Below are 20,101 nucleotides of genomic sequence, written 5' to 3'. Positions count from 1 at the left end.
AATGGCTTCTCTCTATATTTCAGACAAATTTAGCTTTGGAAGATCCTAGCAATGAGATAAGGTGGGCTCCTGAACTACCTCTGGGCTCAGTATATCTTAATGAAAAGACCCCCTGGGAATCCCAGCATGAAATTATTGACTGTATATCCTGATACTAAGGCAGCGGGTTTGTAACTACACTGCCTGGCTCATCAAATGTGGTACCTTACTCATAGGAAAACTTGTCTTAGAGGAAACCATACTAAAAATAAAACTCAGAGCTTTTCAAAATTATTTCTCATTTTTTAAGTCTCACAAAGCTGACTTTTCGAAGCTCATAAAGCTAAAATACTGTAGAATTTCATGTCCTGAGCACAGCAAGCCATCTCAATGTGCTTTTATTCTCAGTTGTGACACCGGGCATACAATTTTGCTGTTATTTAATATTCTCCACATCACCTTTTTGCATTGGCTTTTTCTCTTTTTTTTTTGGGTTTTTTTTTTGTTTGTTTGTTTGTTTTTTTGTTTTTTTTGTTTTTTATTTTGTTTTTTTGAAGTGCATATTTTCCTAAAGGGCTGGCTAATTGTAGCTATCCAGGTGGAACTATAGACACAGCCCCTGGAAAAAAGCTCTTTTTCTGCCTTAGCTTAAAATGGTATCCAGAGCATAAGATACCAGGCTGGCAGAGAGCTCACTGGCCAAGAAAATTCCTTTTTTTCATTACTCTGTGTTGAACGGCAAGTAGTCTATGCTGTAGCTAAGAAAACAACCAGTTAAAAATACAGGTCTGCAGTGTAGGATTTTTTGCATATGTGTTAGGAAAACTCCCCACTATTGCCACATAGAACAGAACAGAAATCTAAAGGTAATCTAACAGTGTAAATGACCTTGAGTTTAGCAAAAGGAAACAGTTCAGATACTTTTCACTCCCCTCTGTGTGTTTATGTTGTACCATAATATGCAACAGTAAAGTTTATGAAAGAATATATTTTGATGTTATCATTAAAGATGTCTATTAGAGAAGGTGCAATTATTTTAATTTCAGTTATAAATTTTTACAAGTACTGCAATGCTGATTCTAACAGTCTCAACGAAAATAGCATCATATCGGTCTGTCAGCAAATTGTCTAAGATAGAAATTTTTTGTTGACCAACCTTCTCATTCCTAAGGGTCAGCCATTCTAATAGCTTCCATCAGACTGTGTGTGTATTTATCTTCCTTCACAGCATTCTTAGGGCTTTCTTTGATAGCAAAAAGAAAAAATATTGCTTCAAAATCCTTCCTTTCATTTTAAATTCCACTCCAGGGTGGGAAGGAGAAGGAAAGTGGAGAAGGAAAGAGATATGCAGAGTAGCTAATGTTCTTAAGACAGCTAATGGTCATCCATTTGCAGATAGGCTGCTCAGTGTGCAGGTGCTTCGTATGGAGATACTAGTTAAATAACTGTACTGCTGGTATTAAGGTGACTTTTTTCAAAGATATTTAACATTTAAGAAAATCAAATGATGCAAGGTACGTCATGTAGCTTGTCTTTTCAGGAGGATGGAGAACATCCTAAGGTTAATCCAAGACTGGATATCCTCTTATCTCTTTGCGGTGGAAGTAGGAGGGATGCACTCATACTCTGGCAATGTACTTATCTATTGTACAACCTCGACAAGTTGTGCTGAATAAGTCAAAAGAAAAGGTCCTGTAAACATCGGTGTCTGTGTCAGGGGGTCTGGCTGAAAATTTCTGGGTTTCATAGGGCAGGCTCTTCCCATTAATGTTAATTACAATTGACATTATTATTATTTTAATACAGAAGTAACAACTGAATGAACTTTAAAGGCAGTGAATATTGAGTTTTAAGGAAATGCTGATGAAAATTTCAATTGTTTCTAATCTCCAAAGATGATAGGAATAACTGAAATGTACCTACATTCAAATCCTTGGTGCACCAGCTGGCATTGCGCTTCATGAGGACAGGGCCCAAGCTCACACCACTTAACTTTCTCACATGCCTTCCCTGCTGTGTTAGGGGGACACGTACAAGTGAAGTCATCCCAGATAGAATAGCACACACCACTGTTGTGGCAAGGGTTGGACTGTGGGGGAAGAGAGGAGACAGCCTAAGTATGAATAAAAGCTGGTGAACTCCCAGCTGTAAGGGTGGGTGACTGGCAAAAATAATTCTGTTTATTTTACATGGAAAGTGATAAAGACCAGTACTATGACAGTACAGCATGTTCAATAATTGGTGAAAAACAGTACTTCAACCCTGAAGTATTTTAATTCTCCCCAATGCAAATACAACTTGCTGCTGGTATTTATCATATGTAGCATAACTCAACAAAATCTGCTCTTTCTAGCGTTTTTACATATTTTCCCAAGGTGTCATTATCATCAAATAATGCATGGGAACATATGAAACATTAAAAGAAATTCCCCATTATAAACAAGTGACAATGCTTACCTTGCAGAGGTTGTCACCAGTGCAGCCTTGGGTGACATTGATCAGAGTTCGGTTGATAAGAGAATTCAGTGGATTGGTGATGGGGAAGAATTCCAGTGGCTGATTATTCACTCTTACATCTTGGATGCAGCCTTTGAAATACCTGCCGTTTCTATCAGTTTCTGTGTTACCTGGTAGACCCCCTATGAAAAGAATATCCTTCCTTTGGATGGTTAGTACTGGAGTAGAAATAAAGCCTAGGTATTGAGAGGACTGGAACAATTCCATCTTATTTGGTTCTATTTTTAGTGTTATTAAGTAAACATTTCCATCATTCATGGAGTGTTTCCCTAACAACTTAATGGAATTTAGAGCTAACATTGTGAGTTTCCCACCTTCCAAGTAGACTTTTACATAGAGGTAAGTACTGTTTCTCAAAGCCAGTAACAAACCAGAAGATTTGCGTGTTCGGACAAACATGGATATGTTCAAATTTTCATTCTGAGTGGCATCAACAGGAAAAGCAGCATAGCCTGAGGAGTCCTCAGATCCAAACCGGGCTGGAACATACTCTTGAGGTTAGAGAAATGGGAAAAGATTTAAAAAAAAAAAAAAAAAAAAAAAAGAGAGAGAAGAGGGAGAGAAATAACATAGTTAGGACTTTATGACAAGGAGCCAATGCAATGATTAAATAGCTACTTCTGGTATTATTTACGTATGGTATTAAGCTGTGCTGGTATTTATGGATGAATGAAGACTTGATCCAGCTGTAAACAGCTTCTATTTCAAAAGTCCCGTTGGCTTCCATGGCTGTAGCATTAAGCACCAGTACAGGACCAGATGTTGTATTATTGGGCATATTTTTCCCCTTTATCATGCTCTGTGTAATGGTGTTTTCAAATGGTTAAACAAGCACAGATTTCTATAGTTTCCTGGATTGATCCTCAGAAAGATCATTTTGAAAAGAACCTAGCTGCTTTGATCCTAGGGTGACCATGGAAGTTAACATAATTCTGGAACTTTTGATATTTTTTGCACTGATTCCAATTGTAGAAATAGCCGAAAGCTCCTCAGCAAACCTCTCTTCCGTAAAACCTCTGAACAGGGCACCTATCTGACACTGTAAGGACTCCCTAGTTCTCCAACATACTCTCTGTGGCTGGGGCTAAACACGCACCATGTACATTAACTCGTATACAGTTACGAATCCTGCTCACTCCTGTGAGTGCCCACAACGCTGTGGTGTCACAGCAGGAAAAGGGTCCAGGATCGAGTAAGCCCTTTTGGTTTTTTGTGTGTGCTTATCAATTAAAACGATTAAACCAAAACCATCTGTCTCTCTCTCCCTTAGTCTTTATTTTCAGTAATGATTTTCAGACTTGTAAGAATACAAAATATCTAGTCCAAACTGTATTTTATTCTGATGAATCATCTTGTTAAAGCACAACAAAGTGTTGCTATTTTTACACTTCAAGTTTCGTGATCTTGTCTTCAATATTATTGACTTCCTGCCTAAACACTTTCGAGAGCTATTTTTAATATATCAAATTCATAGAAAGAATAAACTAAGCTTTTTTGAAATGCTCGCACAGCTAAAGAGTCAGTCCTCTTTCGTGCAGTAAAATTCCTAGAGCGAGACCTCATCGGCCAAGTTTCCGCCTGCAGCACTACTTTTTTTTATGACTACATTAAAAAAACACAATGAAAATAGGGGACTGACTGTGAAGCCCCAACAGGCCCTTAATAATCACACTGCACTGCTATGTGGTGCAGCAATATTATTTAGCAACAGGAATAAATCCCTTACTTGTTCCTAAACAGAGGATTTCATAAATAAATTCAATTTTAAATATTTTAATTCTATGAATAAGATTACCTATATATCTACATCTGCTTGTTAAAACTCTGGTATGTAGAAATAAATATTTGTTGAAGTGGGTGTTTTGAGGCATTAAATCTCTTTATGTTATATCTTCTCTGTAAGGTGGTACTAGAGAAAGACATTTTTTCATGAGGGTAAAAAGAAAATTTCTGCCGGAATGAGGATTGCACATTTGCAGCATTAGAAAGAAGCATCGATCTTAAAAAAGGTATTTTGTGTTTACAATTTGTTGCATTTCTCTCTGTTTTTATATATATATATATGTCATCAATCTGATCTTCTGTTTGATGAGATGGCTAGTATCACCTTCGTCAATATTAACTTCTTAGGTCACAACATCTGGATGTTGATCAAAATGAGTCAACATCTGTTTGTTATTTTGTATATGTAGAGAAAATATTGCCTCTTGTCAATTAAATACTTGGCAGCAACTTTTCTTCAAAAAGACACTAGCATTTCTTACATTATCCTTTACCACAAGTCTCCCCCACTTTGGCTTTTAAGAAACCTGCCACATTCTTTTAAATATGGCATATAGCTAGAACCTATGTATCAAAATGGCATGGTGCCATGATTTTCAAGGAATATTGTGGTCAGCAGGGGAAAAAAAAGAAAAAAAAGCATGCTTTCTAATCATTCTCAACAGTTCTAATGCCAGTATAAGCCTCTCCTGGCCCTGACTGGTTTTAATTTTGCTTCATATAAGGAGGCAAACATATTTACCAGATGTTGTCCTATACTCCAAAGTTGCTTTCCAAATCTTTGGATAAATTACAGCTAGACTTCAAAGAAGTCTGTTACAATTACCTCTCAGACTTTGTCATTTTGCAATAAAACCAAAAAGAAAAACTATTGAAAAGTATTGATAACTATTAAGTATAGCACACAAAATGAAATTGTATTTAAACATTTTGAAATGTATTTCAAGCTACAGCTTTCTGCTGCAATGCATTCAATAAGCCCCTGGGGCCAGTCATTCAGCTGATGTAAATCAACGTAGCTTCACTGGCGGCAGCACAGCCACGCCAATTTACACCAGTTTAGGATCTGTCCGTTCCAATCCGACCATGGCTCTGCTGTTGCACTTCATTTTTTCCAGTCCACTTGGCAAATATATGTACATAAATATATGTGTGTATGCATACGTGTATGTACGTATGTATTTCTTCCTCCCTGAGCATTGCTGTGATTGACCATGCGTGGATGGTTAGTAAGGGGGCAGAGAGGGAAGCAGGGGCAAAGCCACTGTTTGGAAGACTCAGTCCTGTACAATTTTCTTAACCATAACTGCTTGTTTGAAATCCTTAGAAGTTTTGCTGAGGAAGAATTGCAGAGTCCACTCCACAATGCTCCTGAGGGGTTCTGTATTTACAGTCCCTGAGGGTTTCACATACCAGATGTGGTACAGCCAGGAACTGGGCAGGGACCTCCTGTTGTCCTTCCACTCTGCCTCAGCCTGCACTTGGAAAGATCATTCGTAGCAGGGAAAGCACTACGGGCATCTGCAGCTTTTGTACTCCTGCTCATCACTGCCAGGGAGGCTGTTTGCTGAGATGTGCTCTTTTGTTTGCTGAGACACTGACCTGTTTCCCGAGACATGGACCTGTTCGCTTCTGGCCACTAAACAGCTCCCTGGTAACGGACACCTTTGCCAGTGATTGTCCAGAGCTGCCCTGGGAGCAGCTGGGAGATGAATGGGCCCCGTTTGCAGCCTCTGAAGCCCTGCCTTCTCCTTGAGCTAATCAGATTAAGTTAATAGTATAATCTTGTTCATTTTTAAAAATTGGAATCTTTTTTTAACTTGCAGTACTTATGCTGGCCTTTCATTGCCTTAAAGGAGTTTCTTTATAAAAGGCTAGAGAGCTGGAGGATAAAATTTTCAAAGAATGCTTTGAAAGTAACTTAAACTCTGAGTGACTTGGTTGCTTTCTAAATTTTACTCGGGGTGCATAACCTCCAGTGAACTAGTGTTCCAGAGTTTATGGCATGCTAAGACATTAAGAAGATTTTAAAACTGGAAGAGTGGAATCCACCAGTTTAGCCTGACTTTTTTTGTCAGGCTGAAAGGCAGCCTTCCTGGGATAGTAACTAGGAAATAACAAAGGCATGCTACTACTAACCTCTTGCACTTTCTTACCAGTTGACGTTAAGCTCCAGAGATCCTAAGGGTCATGCTGCTTTATCACCAGCTAAACAGGATTGTTTATGATCATGTTTTCAGCAACCACCTAAAACACGAATGCCAGGAGCACTCCCTTACCTGTTGCACAGCTTGGCCCCGTGTACGGCCGGTAGCAATCGCAGTGGTAGCTCAGCCACAGGTTGGTGCAGCGGCCCCTGTTCTGGCAAGGGTGGCTTTCACACCAGTCCTTTTTAGTACATCCTGTCCTGACATTGAAAGATGATTCAGGTGACACATTCTCTGGAGTAATAATATTCAAGTCTATTTCAATGTCCTGAAGGCAGCCTACAAATGAAGGTGCAGAATGTGTATTATAGATGTTAAGTAGAGAGCTGCCACTAATGTTCCCCACTGGTAAGCTGCCCAAAAACATGCTCCGAAATGCAAGCATCACGTGATCATTCTCTATCATAACAGATGTTTTATTGAGACAGAATTCTACACAGGAGCTGTCAAGCAAATTAAGAGTAACAGCTCTTGCCAAGGTTACCTCCACTGAATGCCATTCTCCATCACTGACATTATGTGAAATATGCAAAAGAGCCTGTGGCTGGTTATTGACTTGCACAGATAAGTGTAAGTAGCCATTCAGTAACTCCAGCTTCGCAAATGTATTTTTCTCCCCTCGGTAAAATAGAAAAGCTGTAGGTTGCACAGTTTGAAACCTCAGGTTTATACTATAGAAAAATTCCTTTTTAGGGGCCGGAGGATTCTTCAACAAAAGGAAACTGTTTCCTTGAAATGAAAATGTGGTTAAGGTTTCACAGTGTGTTCCAGTATACCCAGGTGAACATATGCAGCTGAATCCATGTTGGCCATTTTTTAAATGTGGGATACATATTCCATTGTTTTGGCATTGCTGATCAGTACAGCCATGCAGAACTTCTGTACAGTTCCAGCCACCGTAATAAATCCCTTCTTTGTCTGCAGGTGGGCAATGGCAAGTGTAATTCCCAGGAAAATTCTCACAGGTTCCACCATTTTGGCAAGGGTTCATGTAACATTCGTTGATGTCTTCATCACAGTGAGTACCTGAAAAATAAACAAAGAATTAGACACTCTGAATTGTATAACTGGAGCCCCGAATGACATTTTTAATAACTTGTTTTGCTAAATTATCTTTAATTAGAGGGGAGTGTCTTGAGAAATAGATGATTGACTGACTCACAAGTCTAAAATATGTTAAATATAAAAATGCCATTCACATGCTACAGTTTTCTTGTGCAAAGTATTATATGAACACCCTAGCAATAATCACATTTTGGAGAAAATAACCAAAGTAAGTGGCAGTTTTGCCATGGATAATGTGATGAAATTGAGATAAACATCACCTCCAAAAGATGTGACCAAGTAATTGTATCCCACCTATCTTGTGGTAGAAATCTAGAATGCTTTGAGAGGAGCTGAATTATTTATCACATATAAAAGGCAACAATTGTTGCTTAATTCATATTCATAATGAAGTATGTTGATGAGCTGGAGTACAGTCTGCTGGTCTTTTCTCCTTTTTCACATTCATTCAAACAGTAGAAGTGTTACAGACTAGTATTCCTGGTCCCATATGAAACATCTTGGAGCAACAACCTTCTACTGAGAGCCACAAGACTTATAAGCACTATGGGCTATAGTAGGACAGGCTGACAAGTAGGTGAATATCCCTGCAAAATGTATGTACAACAAGCTGGCTATCTGAAGAATGAAATTCACAGCAGGGAGCTGCGTGGTGTGATAATAAGAAATGCAAAGCGCTTAAACCTACACCCTACCAGCGGTCTGGGCAGTGAGAGGCACCCCGGCCACAATCAGTGGGCAATGCCACAGCTCAGGGTTAGGTGCCTACTGCAGTTATTCGCAAATCAACAGCTGATATTAATTCTTCCAAAACCAAGACAGCAGTGACTTCTGGTCCATCAGCCATGGTCTCGTACTCGGAGGAGAGTTCACTTGGGATCTGAGGATCTGAGAGAAGCTGTTGGAGGGGGTTGAACCTGTACGTCCCAGCAGAATATTTCTGCTGCCTTGTATCTACCGTGGAACTTTCTTTACCTCTCCTATATAGAAAATGTAAAGCAAGAAAAGATGAAAGGAATATTTTCTCAAGTGTCTGAGAGCTTGGTGATGACAGCAATTCCATAGGAGATGGACAATACAGACTCATATTTCCTCTGCTTTCGTGTAATGCTTGGCTTCTGACATACTGGGTGAAAGGAGAGCTCCTAATCTCAACTTAATTGTAATTTGATAAATGTGACCTAAGTATGTCTACTGGATCAGGCGTCACAAATAAAAACAAATCTGTTCCTCTTGTAAAACTAATCTGTTTATCCTTCTGCACGGTTGTTCATCTATAAAGTAATTATAGCAACTTCTCCCTTGAGCAATCAAGTGACCGATATGTATGCAATGGATCAGGGAAAATCTGTTTCTTATCTCCCTCGGAAGCAGTCAAAATATCCAAATACTTTTTTTTGAAAACTCATGCTAAGTGCAACTCCTAATTCTTCCACTTCCCTTCATAGTTATTCTAGAAAAAAATAAGAAATGCTTTGCAGTCAGTTTTCAAACTGGTGTCGTCAGCACAAAGCAGTTAATAGGCATAATTATGCCTCTTCTTCTTCCCACAGCAAAACTGGTACCTGTAAATTAGATAATGAGGTATGCTGAGACTCACAGAGTTGCAACTAGGTACCAGGCACCACATTCAGCTTTACGTACAAATTTGCATTGAGCTTTATTTTTACAGCAAAACACAGCCATTTTTCATGGAAAATTACAGAGCAGCATTCAGCCACAATGAATTGCTTCAAATAGCAGTAGATAAATGTAGTTACTCAGGCTAATTCCTTGCCTGTCCACTTTATTCAATCACAGTTGTAACTAGACCCCATCTCGGAGAGCAGTAAGTTACAGGAGAGCCAGAAGGGAACTGAGAATTGGTTGTGATTTGCTTGAAAGATTAGCCAGAGTGAACTGGTCATAGCATGTATATAAAAGCCTCTCTCTAGCGATTCCCCTCACTCATCAGTCTTCAGTTATAGCATACAGTTTCCACTTGAAGCCTCAGATTATCAAACACACCTAGTGCTATCTTCCAGGTCTGGCAGTGGGGTTTTACAGCAGCATTCTCTCTCTCTTTTGCAGCCAGGCTCATATTTATTCTGATGTAAGATGTCTATGTGTACCTTAATGTGTAGTGGCATCTGGCAGAAATATGACTCATTGGGACTGACTTTCTCAAAGTGAAGCGCACTTTCCAAACTGTTACTGACTGGGGGCCAGAATGATGTCTGCTTTGCCCAGTTTGTGGCAATTTCTGTGTTAGTGACTTGTCCTGCTTTTGCTATATCAGTACATGAGAAGTGAAGTTACCGTGAGCTGTTTCCTGTTCTGGTCAATGTTTTAATCCATGTCTTGCCTGATACTGCTCCCTTCCCTGCTTTGACATTGAGAACAATGTGTCCACAGGTCTTGTATACAACTCGGTCTTAATGTGACAGCTATAGAAATGAAGGTCTCTTTAGGGTTTTGTGTCCCAGATAAAAATTAGAGCAGCCAAGAAGCAGTAGGATCAGGGATGTACTTAGCCTTGAATGGTCAGAACACGCTTAAGGATTTACAGACGGGGAGCCCCTATAAAAACTTTCATAGAAAAAATCAGCATAGTGAACGGCTAGACACTTAGTCGCTGCATTTTCAGTAATGTGTGATGACTCTGTGTATATTAGTTAATTATCCCACGGAACCTGCAAGGTATAACCTTTGCTTGTAGCTTGTGGTCTGAGTCATACCTTGCACTAGTGGCTTGTCTCTGGAAAGGATGAAACAGACACATAAACTAAAACCAACTTTACAAAATAATGTTTACTGTCTGTGTTGTTCTTTGCTTCACCAAATTAACATAAAACTAGTGAAACGATTTTGTAAGGATGCTAAACTTCTTTGGAAATCAGATATGTTTCTACCTTTAAATTTAGAAAACACATTTGATAACAAAAGCATCAATGTCTAACAAAGCAATGAAATTAGTTTTATGAGGAGGTACACGTGTTGCTGTTAGTGTATTCCTTGCCTATAGAAAATGAATAGCACTAGTTATTAAATGCAAAGTGACTGTCATAGAGCCATTTAAATATGTGTAATTTCATAAGCATTTCAGTGTCTGAATACAATGTGTAATTATAAAGTAATAATATTCATAATATGTTGCAAAATAATTATTTTGTACCGTTATGTGTATATATACACACACATGTATACACTTAACATCTGCATGCCTATTATTTCATAAAAGATTATCACAAACATAAATATAGGTCACAACAAAAGACAAATAATAAGCCATTTTTTTCATATCAAGCATAAATCAGCTGTTCTTACAAGCAGTGTTTGTTATCTGCCAGTTGCTATACAAGCAAAGACCACTGTCACTCAAGATAAAAGCACTCTAGATAAAAGGATTAGTCAATATTTATAGAACTGTATAAGCAGTTCAAATAGCTCAGGTTGGAGGAGAAGTTTAGAATGTAAAAAAAAAAAAAAAAATGCTCAAAAGATATAACATACCAAAAGCAAATGTGATGGTAACTATTATTTTCTTTTCAGTGTTTACATGCATTAGTTCAGCTAAATATACTTGTGGTTTTAAAGTAAAAAGTTAAATCATTCAGCATTTTCTCTACTAAATATATTACACATCAACCTAAAATTTCAGATAATTGAATATTTTCATCATGGTTTTATAGATAATGATTACATTTTCCTCCTGTGAAGTATTCAAAACAGAAATGAAACAGCTCCTTTGACTCAGTTTGATAACACCACTCATATCTGTCTCCTTTTTTTCACTTACATATAATTACTACAGGGTAGCTATTTTCTGTTAACCTCTTAATTAAACTATCAGTTTCAAATTTAGCAGCAAAGGCTTCCTGCAGAAGCAGGATGACAAAAGCAATTATTCAGGCATAATTCTGTTGAACACCACTAATTTTCATCTTGATTAAACAATTATAAAATTATCACCCACGTTACACTTTTGATACACACCTTTGGTTAGAAATCTGTTTACAGCCTTCTGCATTTCCAGTTCCTTGACACTATATAAATATCAAACAAGTACAAGCAAGCACTTGGCATAGATACTACCCATTCAATACAGTCTAAGTGCACATACAATTTCACAAAAGAAATATTTACCTGTAAACATTGTCATTAAAATGATGTAAACTTGCATCCTAGTTGCAACCATCTTTTTCTGAATGCAAAAGATCATTTAGCACTTAAGCAGTCCACCAAGGAAGTTTCTGAAAATTCAAACCAGTTCTTGGTGCAAAGGCTCCGCTCCAGGATTAGCTTGCTCCACTTCTGTACCTGCTGATGGAGGCTGATGGTGTGTTTTGCCCAAGCCAGATCAACAAGGCTTAAAGTAAGACTCATTAAACTGCTTATGCAATAGATATGTATTCTACATAAATTCTTTTTCAGCATGTTCTGTCCGACTGTGCTCACATTAACTTTGATTATGTTTCACAAAAAGGCACATTTTTAGCATCCCTTCAAAACCGAGTTGTCACTTTTTGTGGTTTTGCAAGGTGTTTTTTAAGACCATATTTTATTTCATTTTCAAGGTGTCTGTTAATCCAAATGAACTCTTCCACAGTCACTGTCATTCAGAGGAACTGTACATCACAACAAACAGATAAAAGACCTAAAATTGTTTCTTATGTCATTGTTTTATAAAGTATTTTTGTTCTATTGGCTTTCATTATCCTACTTACTGGAAATTCATGCCTGTATATTTTTAAATGTGCTAAAGACAGGAAAAATTAATTTATCAAAACATTTTCTTTCTTCAGCTCTTAAACGAGACATTTTGATTTGGACCTAATTTAATGGGAGGAAAACAGAGTTCAGGAGATTGAACTACTTATTTGTGTGATAATTTAAGTAGCAGTGTTTTTTGTTTTTGTTTTTTTGGGGGTTTTTTTTCTCTTCTTTTTATTATACTTTATTTACATGATGAATTCCTTAAAATATTGCTAGGGCAATATCTCTTTGTATAATTAGTGAAATAATTATAAAACAAGAGAGTCTTTCCCGGGGTTGGTATTTATACCATCCAATTGGCATATGGCAAACTGTGGATTCAGATCTTTGTTTTTGCAGTTTCCCATTGTAAAATTCCACACTGGACCCTGAAGTCTCTCTCAGCCTATCCCCAAGAAAATGTTGATTTGTAGCAAATGCGGTTTTCAATTCCTTCTTCTCCCTCACTCATTTATTCATTAATTGGGAAATTCCTGATGTTGTATCAAATTTGGTTCTCGGTTCACCAAAAGACTCAGACACAATTTTGGATTCATTTAATCTACAGTTCACTCTTGCCTTTATGGCGACGCTCAGAAAAAAGCCTTTGATACAGGTGCTGGGTGATTTTTTGTGTAATAAATTCAAATACCATGGGGTAAGAATGTCACCCAGACTCTTCGAAAGGTAAGTAAACAAGCCTTAAACAAAATGAAGTTAATGTTGATAAGTTAGTGTGCATAGACTTTATTAGTAGTGCTTATCAGATGTCTCGTGCTATAGCCTGAAGATTAATATGCATTTTTATTTTGAAAACATAAAAAGAAAGTTGGAGGTTCTTGGTAACTGTCAGTCCTTTTGCAATATGACTCTGATAAATGTTCCGAGGTAAGATTATGAACATACACACTGTCAACAAGTTGGGACAGCCATACACTGTTACAGCTCAGTGAAAACACGGAGCTGGTGACACGCCGAGACAGAGGAACTTCATACCAAGGTTTTTAGCGAAGGGCCTGAGGCCATGGCAGAACCGCCAGCAGGTGTTTGGAACAAACCTGTCAAGAACAACCTAGGTTTCAGAAGGCGGTAGTTACTCTAATTACAGTAAGGGTTTGATATTGTCTTTAATAACATTTTCAAGCAGAAAAATCTATGTGAAACCACCATAAAGTGGGTATAAAACCTGCGTAATCCTGCCCAGATGGTAATTGTCAGAGGATTTCTGTCAAACCAGGAGCCTCTGTTGATTATGTTTTGGGATTGTCCTGGGTTTGCTCTGGTCACCATTTTCATGAAAGGTGTGGATGTTGGTTCGCTTATTACGTTGTCTGATAAAGCAGGTTTAAGTGAAACTTTTGACTGTGTTAAAATTACCTTTATAGGTGAGCATCAGAAATTGGAGAAAAGGCCTGACTGGATTAAATTCTGGAAGAACTTGTTCGCTTTCTACGGTCTCAGGCCAGAATGGCCAGCAATCAGGTGGAACAAGAGTTTCAGTTCACAAACCCTTGGTCACACCTTAGTGGGAATATTGAGTCCATTTTTAGCTCTGCACTGCAAGGAAGATTTGGATCAGTTAGGAAGAATTCACAGGAGAGCAAGGAAAATAATCGCAGGTCTAGAAAATAAGGCTTGTGAGGAGAGACTAAAAAAGTAGGGTTGTTTGGTTGAAAGGCAATCAGAGGAAATGGAACTCAGTAAGTCTTGCAATACAAAAAGATAACACACCATTCCCTGAGACCACAGTAAGCAAGTGAAGAGGTCATGGGTTTGAGCTGTACCAAGGAAGATCTAAGTCACACTTTGGGAAAACATTTCTAATTACAATAAGGCAACAAAACTTTGGCATAAGGTATCCACTTATGGAGCCATAAAGTCTGTTTTGGATCCTTAAAAATAGTTTGGAGACGAAAGTGCAGTGTGACATGAGTCAGCTGGTCCTATCTTAGACACATAGATAGCCCAAATGATACCTGCATGTCTATCCCTTCCAATTCTACTTCCATATTTCTATGACTTCCTTGAAAAAAACATTTCCCAGCAACTGAGCTGTAGATGCGTCAAACTATACAAGTAGGAGTAAACCTTAGAGAAACTCAGACTGTAGCATACCCTTTAGAATATGCTTTATGGGTGACAAAGAGTTTGCAATAATGCTTCCTCCACCTATTTTTTACAGTTTTGGAAATGTCTGTTACAAAATCCTACCTCGGGCAGAAACAACTTTTTTCAAGGGACTCATTAATCCTGAGGCCAGCGGAAAGATCTGGCAGAGCATATATTCTTCAGGGCTCCAGGTCTTAGCAGACAATAACGAAAATTCTAACTTTGCCACATCTGTGCTGATAATTGCAAAGAGATAATTACTCTTTGCTGGAAGGAGGAAATGCACGTTCATGAGTGAGTAAGCGCAAGGAAATAAATTGACCATCTCTATGTCCTTGTAATTAAAACTCATGCTTCTGGGCATAAATCAGTTGTCATGAAGGTCAGGAAGTTGGTTTTACTCTTATGTACATCAGTGTAGAGCAAGTGAGGGGCATTTAAATGGATTTTTTTTTCCTCCTATTTTCTTCAGTAAAGAACTGGCTTATATTGTATATTGAACTTAATGTGACCAGTGATCTGATTTAGTGTGGCAATTTTTGTTGCTGTCTTAGCAAGAAAAGCTCATGTAAAATGAAGGACAGAATACAGGGCAGAGCTGGAGCACATGGAAAACTGGATACTTTAAAATAGTAGGATAATAAGCGTTTGCTAACATTGGGCTAATTTGCACATGATACCTTTCACACAGAACTCTAATTTTGTAAAGTCGTGAGACCTTGGTAGTTATTCCTTTACTGGAGACGAATTCACTATTCTGCTATTTTTCCTCTTGCCATTTGAAATGTACATATAAAGTTAATACTGGCTAGGAAAAAAAAATAAAATAGAAATAGAGTTGAGTGACTTGGCTTAATCATTAAATATGTCACTCTAGCTGAGGGATATGGAATTCATAACGTGCTACATTCAGAATGGCATGCTGTAACTCAACCCTTTTAAATGTTGCTGGCCTGAAGCTTCATAGAGTAGTTTGAATTTTCAGTAAAAACTGATTTTTTTAAAGTAGTAAAACTTCCCAATCCCTTAATCTCTTCAATCATTAAATGTTTTCTGAGAGCAAAAGTACTTGGAAATGTTTTTCCACTTGTTTCACATATTTTGTCACACCTAAAATAGTTTTCATTTGAATAAAAAAAAAAAAAGAAAGAAAGAAAATCATGTACATGCTGTAGGTGATTAGTTGTTTAGTGAGATCTGGTGTGTTTATTTTATTTTATAAATATTGGAAACAGCTGACTGAGTTAAGCATTGGCTTCAGCTTCTGGGTAGATCAGCCAGCCTTTTTCATGAGGCTGCTCTGCAGACCGTGCGCGCTCCTTGGGCAAAGCTGCGTGAGCAGCGCAGCCAGGGGTCAGGCACGTATAGCCCGCGGATGGCAAGGGGCCATGTCCCAGAAAGGCAGCATGGCAAAACTGTTGCTTGTAGCCTACACCTTCATCCCATATTTCGATTAACACAGCCAGCCATGTGGATCCAATTGTAGGATTAGGGTCTGAATCTGGGGTAAAGAAAAACTTGGTGAAGAAATATGTCCCTGCATGGCACTCATTTTCCTTTAATTTCCCTACTTCTAGAGTTAGCTTTATATATAGGTAAAAGAGGCAGCTGCTGTTGCATTTGACTGATGGTGGTAAGAAAGAAAACCAAACGGTGGCAGCCCAGTTTTCCCAGGCGGAATCCCTCCTAAGCAGGTTTTCTGGCTTCACGAACATGTCTGTAGCTGTGGCCACATCACTGATATGAGCTAGGAAGGGTCAATGAGAGGAGGCTGGGCACAATTATCGGGTGTGACAGGTTAAAGTGGAGAAAGGTGATTTATGAAGGATACCATTAAGAAAGAAGAGAAAATAGCAGGTAAGGTTTTGGAGATTAAACAGATGAAAAAGTAGATAAAAATGTGAATGGAAAAAAGGAAATGGGAATACAGGAATCAATGATATCCTTGAAGATACTTGTGTTGGCATTTGAGACAGTGTTCTTGTTAGACACACAGGCATTCATGGGTAGTAAGAGGAGTGAGTATGTAAGTGTATGACCATTAATCTATATAGGAAATGTGAGGGATGCTTAGAAAGACTGCAGATCAGAGGTAAGGTCTACACAGAGCTCTGAGCTAAAGTTGGGAGTGAAGAAAGGAGACCACAGAAGTAATGTCAAAGACAAAAGACTGAAAAAAAATTGGAAAAAAATGGTCATAGATTTTTTTGTCATTGAAGATAGTCACATGCACTGGAGCAGAAAAGTCAATTCACAAAATGTAGGGAAGATAGAATCATAGAAAAATTTAGATTGAAAGAGTCCTTCAAAGGCTATCATCTAGTCCAAAGCACCACTCAAAGGCTCAGGTCATCATCCAATGAAGAAATTGGAAAAGTGGGTTTCAGAGAATTTGGTTATTTTATACCTGATTATGGACCAGACATCTGGAAGCCAAAGAAAGAGACCTGATGTTCTGCTTCCAGTATGTTTTTTCCTGTGTTCTTGAAGTTGTAAAAAGAGTATATATAATTCAGGAATTTTTCATGTTTTACCTTTTAGAAAACTGTGTCAAGACTGTCAGATTCACAGCATTAATGATCTGATTTGCATTTTTTGTAGATTTATGAGCTTGTACATACGGATGATGTGTGTGCATTTAAACTGAAGTATATCCAGAGGGATCTTAAAACAACCAATACCTTTGAGTTGTTTAATTAGATCATACAAGGTCATGTTTTATTGACTTGAAAATCTGTTTGGAGCATATGATTCACTTTGGAATTGGAAAACAAATTAATTTTCAGTCCTACAAATACTTAAGGGCTTTAAAAGAGTGCTTGCTGTTGATGAACACATCCATTGAGAAATGTATGCTGTGTCTAGTCTCCCCTAAAAGGGATTTTCTACCTCGTCTCTTGTTGCCTGCTTCCTATTTGTTATAACTGAGGTAGGCAAGCACAGCCCCTGTGCTGTCTAGTGTGAAATGGCTTCTGCCCTGGAAACAGTGCTGTGAAAAATTTTGGTCATTTGCAAGATTTCTCATTTTGTTAAAACTAATGTGAATCTCCTCAGCATACAAAAGTGACTGTATTTACATAACTCCATTGTCAGTCCATATTGAAACAAACTGAAAAAGCCAGTAGGCTAGAAAATCATAGTTTTAATAGGGTCTATAGACCTTAGCTGAAAATGGAGACCCGAGACTAGAAAAATATAAAATATGAATGTGTGAACATGTGTAACATGTTTAAGCTGTGTGTATTTTGAGCTGTGCATGGCGTAGCTGTATAATTAACATGAATATGATCTGTATTTATGCTGTGTATAACTACACTTCTTTATTCCTACAGTATATATTTCTACCTGGTTTTATATCACTTTAAATACAGAAAAACAAGTGTTTTACCCTAAGCTATCCACTTTAGATTTTTTTGGTAAGACAATTACTCTACCTTGTGTATGTATTCTTTCCTGTGTAAATAGCTGTGACTTGCTATAAAGCAGACATAGATACAGAAGACAAGCTTTGGACTGGAGATCTTTCAGTCCAGCTCCATATTAGTGGGAATGGCAGAAGATGGTATATCTCTTTTCACTTCAGCAGTGATGTTAATTTCTGTCATTCCCTGCAATGTCAGTTCTTTTGCAGTCTGAAAACTCATCTAAACGATGGCTTTGTTTATCCAAGGTTCCATATGCGTAACGTACCTTGAAGCTGGTCACGTAACAATCCCAATGGCAATGAGACAGCATGGAATTCAGCTGAGGTTGTGCGTGCTTGCAATGGTCTGCTGGCTATCTTACTACAGGATTTCTTGCATCATACTATGGGTATGTGATTTAGCTAGATTAAATCTAGTTTTTGTATGTCTTTCTATGGTACAATTAACTTTGGTAGCTGTGTAGACACGTTCACAGTACAGCATTTCTATAGTTTCCTTTATTTGTTGCTATAAGGTAGTGATTTACCGTGATGTTCTGGCCTCACAAACATGCCTAATAACAGATCCTGACCCCTGTTTGTTAAGAAGAAAATAGTGCCCATAGGACAGTGACTACAGCCATAATTGTATTGATCTTTATGATTGTCTGTAATAGTGTCGTGTTGTTAACGCAGCCAGACTCGGAAAATTACAGCTCTGGGAGAGCAATCTGAATCAGATCCACTGAATCTACTTCTAGCAGTTAATTATCAGCATAAATTAGCTGTCTATACTAGGCTTTTGTTCTTCTCTCTGAGACAGTTTATTGAAAATGCAAAGTTAATTGTCAGCCGGGAAAGAGCATTCTTTCCTTAAACTGATTCTCCCTACACAGTCAGCAGAAGTCCTTTTCCAAGTTAATTCCAAAGAATTATCTTTTTTTAAAGGGATCCGCACTCAAATGATCAGTAAAAGGCTAATTTACCTTGTTTGAAATTATCCTTATACCCCAAAAAATCAGTCCGGGTACCTAAAGAGAAGCAAGTTGTGCCTTACTATAGTCACCTCAGAGTTTATTTCAAACAGTGCAAAAGAGAAGGCATGAAAATACTAGGCTTTATCACTTTTTCGTTCTATTAGCAAGCATTGAATAAATAAGAGCTAGATGCTACAGGGAACAACTCATATAAGAGCTTTTATGTAGTATATCACATAAAATTAATTTTGGTGCTCAGTTTACCAGCTTATCTTTATTACTCGCTGTCCAAACATACCCTATGCAATTGAGAAGACCTTAGACCTTAGATCACTCATCAGTGATCATTATTATAAAATGAATATATAATAATATATTCACTTATATAATATATTTTATAATTGTTAATTATTAATAATTGTTAATTGCCAGCAAACTATAACTCCTGAGTCCAATCCAACAAAATCATTAAAGTAATTTTTTTTTATTTATTAACATTTAAAATTGGATACATGTATACAAAACTGTGAAGAGTTCTTTATACACCAGGGAGCTGTGTTGCCATCCAGAAGGACCTCAATAGGCAATCTTCAGGAACCTCATGGACTTCTCCAAAGGGGTTTGCAGAGCCCTGTGCCTGGGGATCAATAACCCCATGTTGGCAGCCAGCTGGCTGGAAAGCAGCTCAGCCACTGTGGTGAACAAGTTGGAGATGAGCCAGCAGTGCCCCCCGGCAGCAAAGAGGGCCAACAGCCACCTGGGCTGTATTAGGAAACCTGTTGCCAGCAGGTCAAGGGAGGTGACTCTTCACCTCTACTCTGCACAGGTGAGACCACATCAAGTCCAGGTCTGTGCTCCCCAGGTACACAAAAGAAGTGGACATACTGAGGCAGGTCCAGCAAAGGGCTGTGAAGATGACTAAGGGATTGGAAAATCTGTCATGAGGAGAGGGTGAGCAAGCTGGAGTTGCTCAGAAGTTGAAATGAAAGTAAATTGTAAAGGCAGGAGATACCATTTCAAAGAAAAAAAAATTAAACCTCCCCAATTCACCTGTTCCTTCCCCTTGAAGAACTACATATTGCCTGCTCTTGCAAACATGATTGCTCTCATGCATGCAATTCTTCTTAAGACCTGATCACATAAGTGTGAGGTTCAGCTATATAGACATCCTGCTTTTAAATTTAAAATGCTGTACATTGTTAAATAAACCCTTATGACAGGTACAGGTGGGAAATCTGAGACATACTTGTACTGTAAAAGTTAAGAACATTTGGATTCTTTACTCCATTCGCCTTGTATACAGGCTTGGCAGTGTTAATTCAGGAAAG

The 20,101-nt window shown here is 38.1% G+C and overlaps 1 protein-coding gene across 2 annotated transcripts in view; it reads right to left on the bottom strand.

Annotated features, from left to right (window-relative positions):
* The window catches only part of CRB1 (crumbs cell polarity complex component 1), a 112,347-nt gene that overhangs the window by 34,453 nt on the left and 57,793 nt on the right, over positions 1-20,101 (bottom strand). For both annotated transcript variants that reach the window (XM_056356479.1, XM_056356480.1), the window contains exons 6-8: positions 6,558-7,511; positions 2,437-2,987; positions 1,903-2,068 (exon numbers count right to left, since the gene is read on the bottom strand). In XM_056356479.1, the coding sequence (XP_056212454.1) occupies positions 1,903-2,068; positions 2,437-2,987; positions 6,558-7,511 (1,671 nt within the window). The remainder of the gene's footprint in view (positions 1-1,902; positions 2,069-2,436; positions 2,988-6,557; positions 7,512-20,101) is intronic.

This window comes from Falco biarmicus, chromosome 11 (assembly GCF_023638135.1).
Source record: "Falco biarmicus isolate bFalBia1 chromosome 11, bFalBia1.pri, whole genome shotgun sequence".
Lineage (NCBI taxonomy): Eukaryota > Metazoa > Chordata > Aves > Falconiformes > Falconidae > Falco > Falco biarmicus.
Note: the sequence above shows the minus strand (reverse complement) of the source record. Positions and strands in the feature narration are given on the sequence as shown.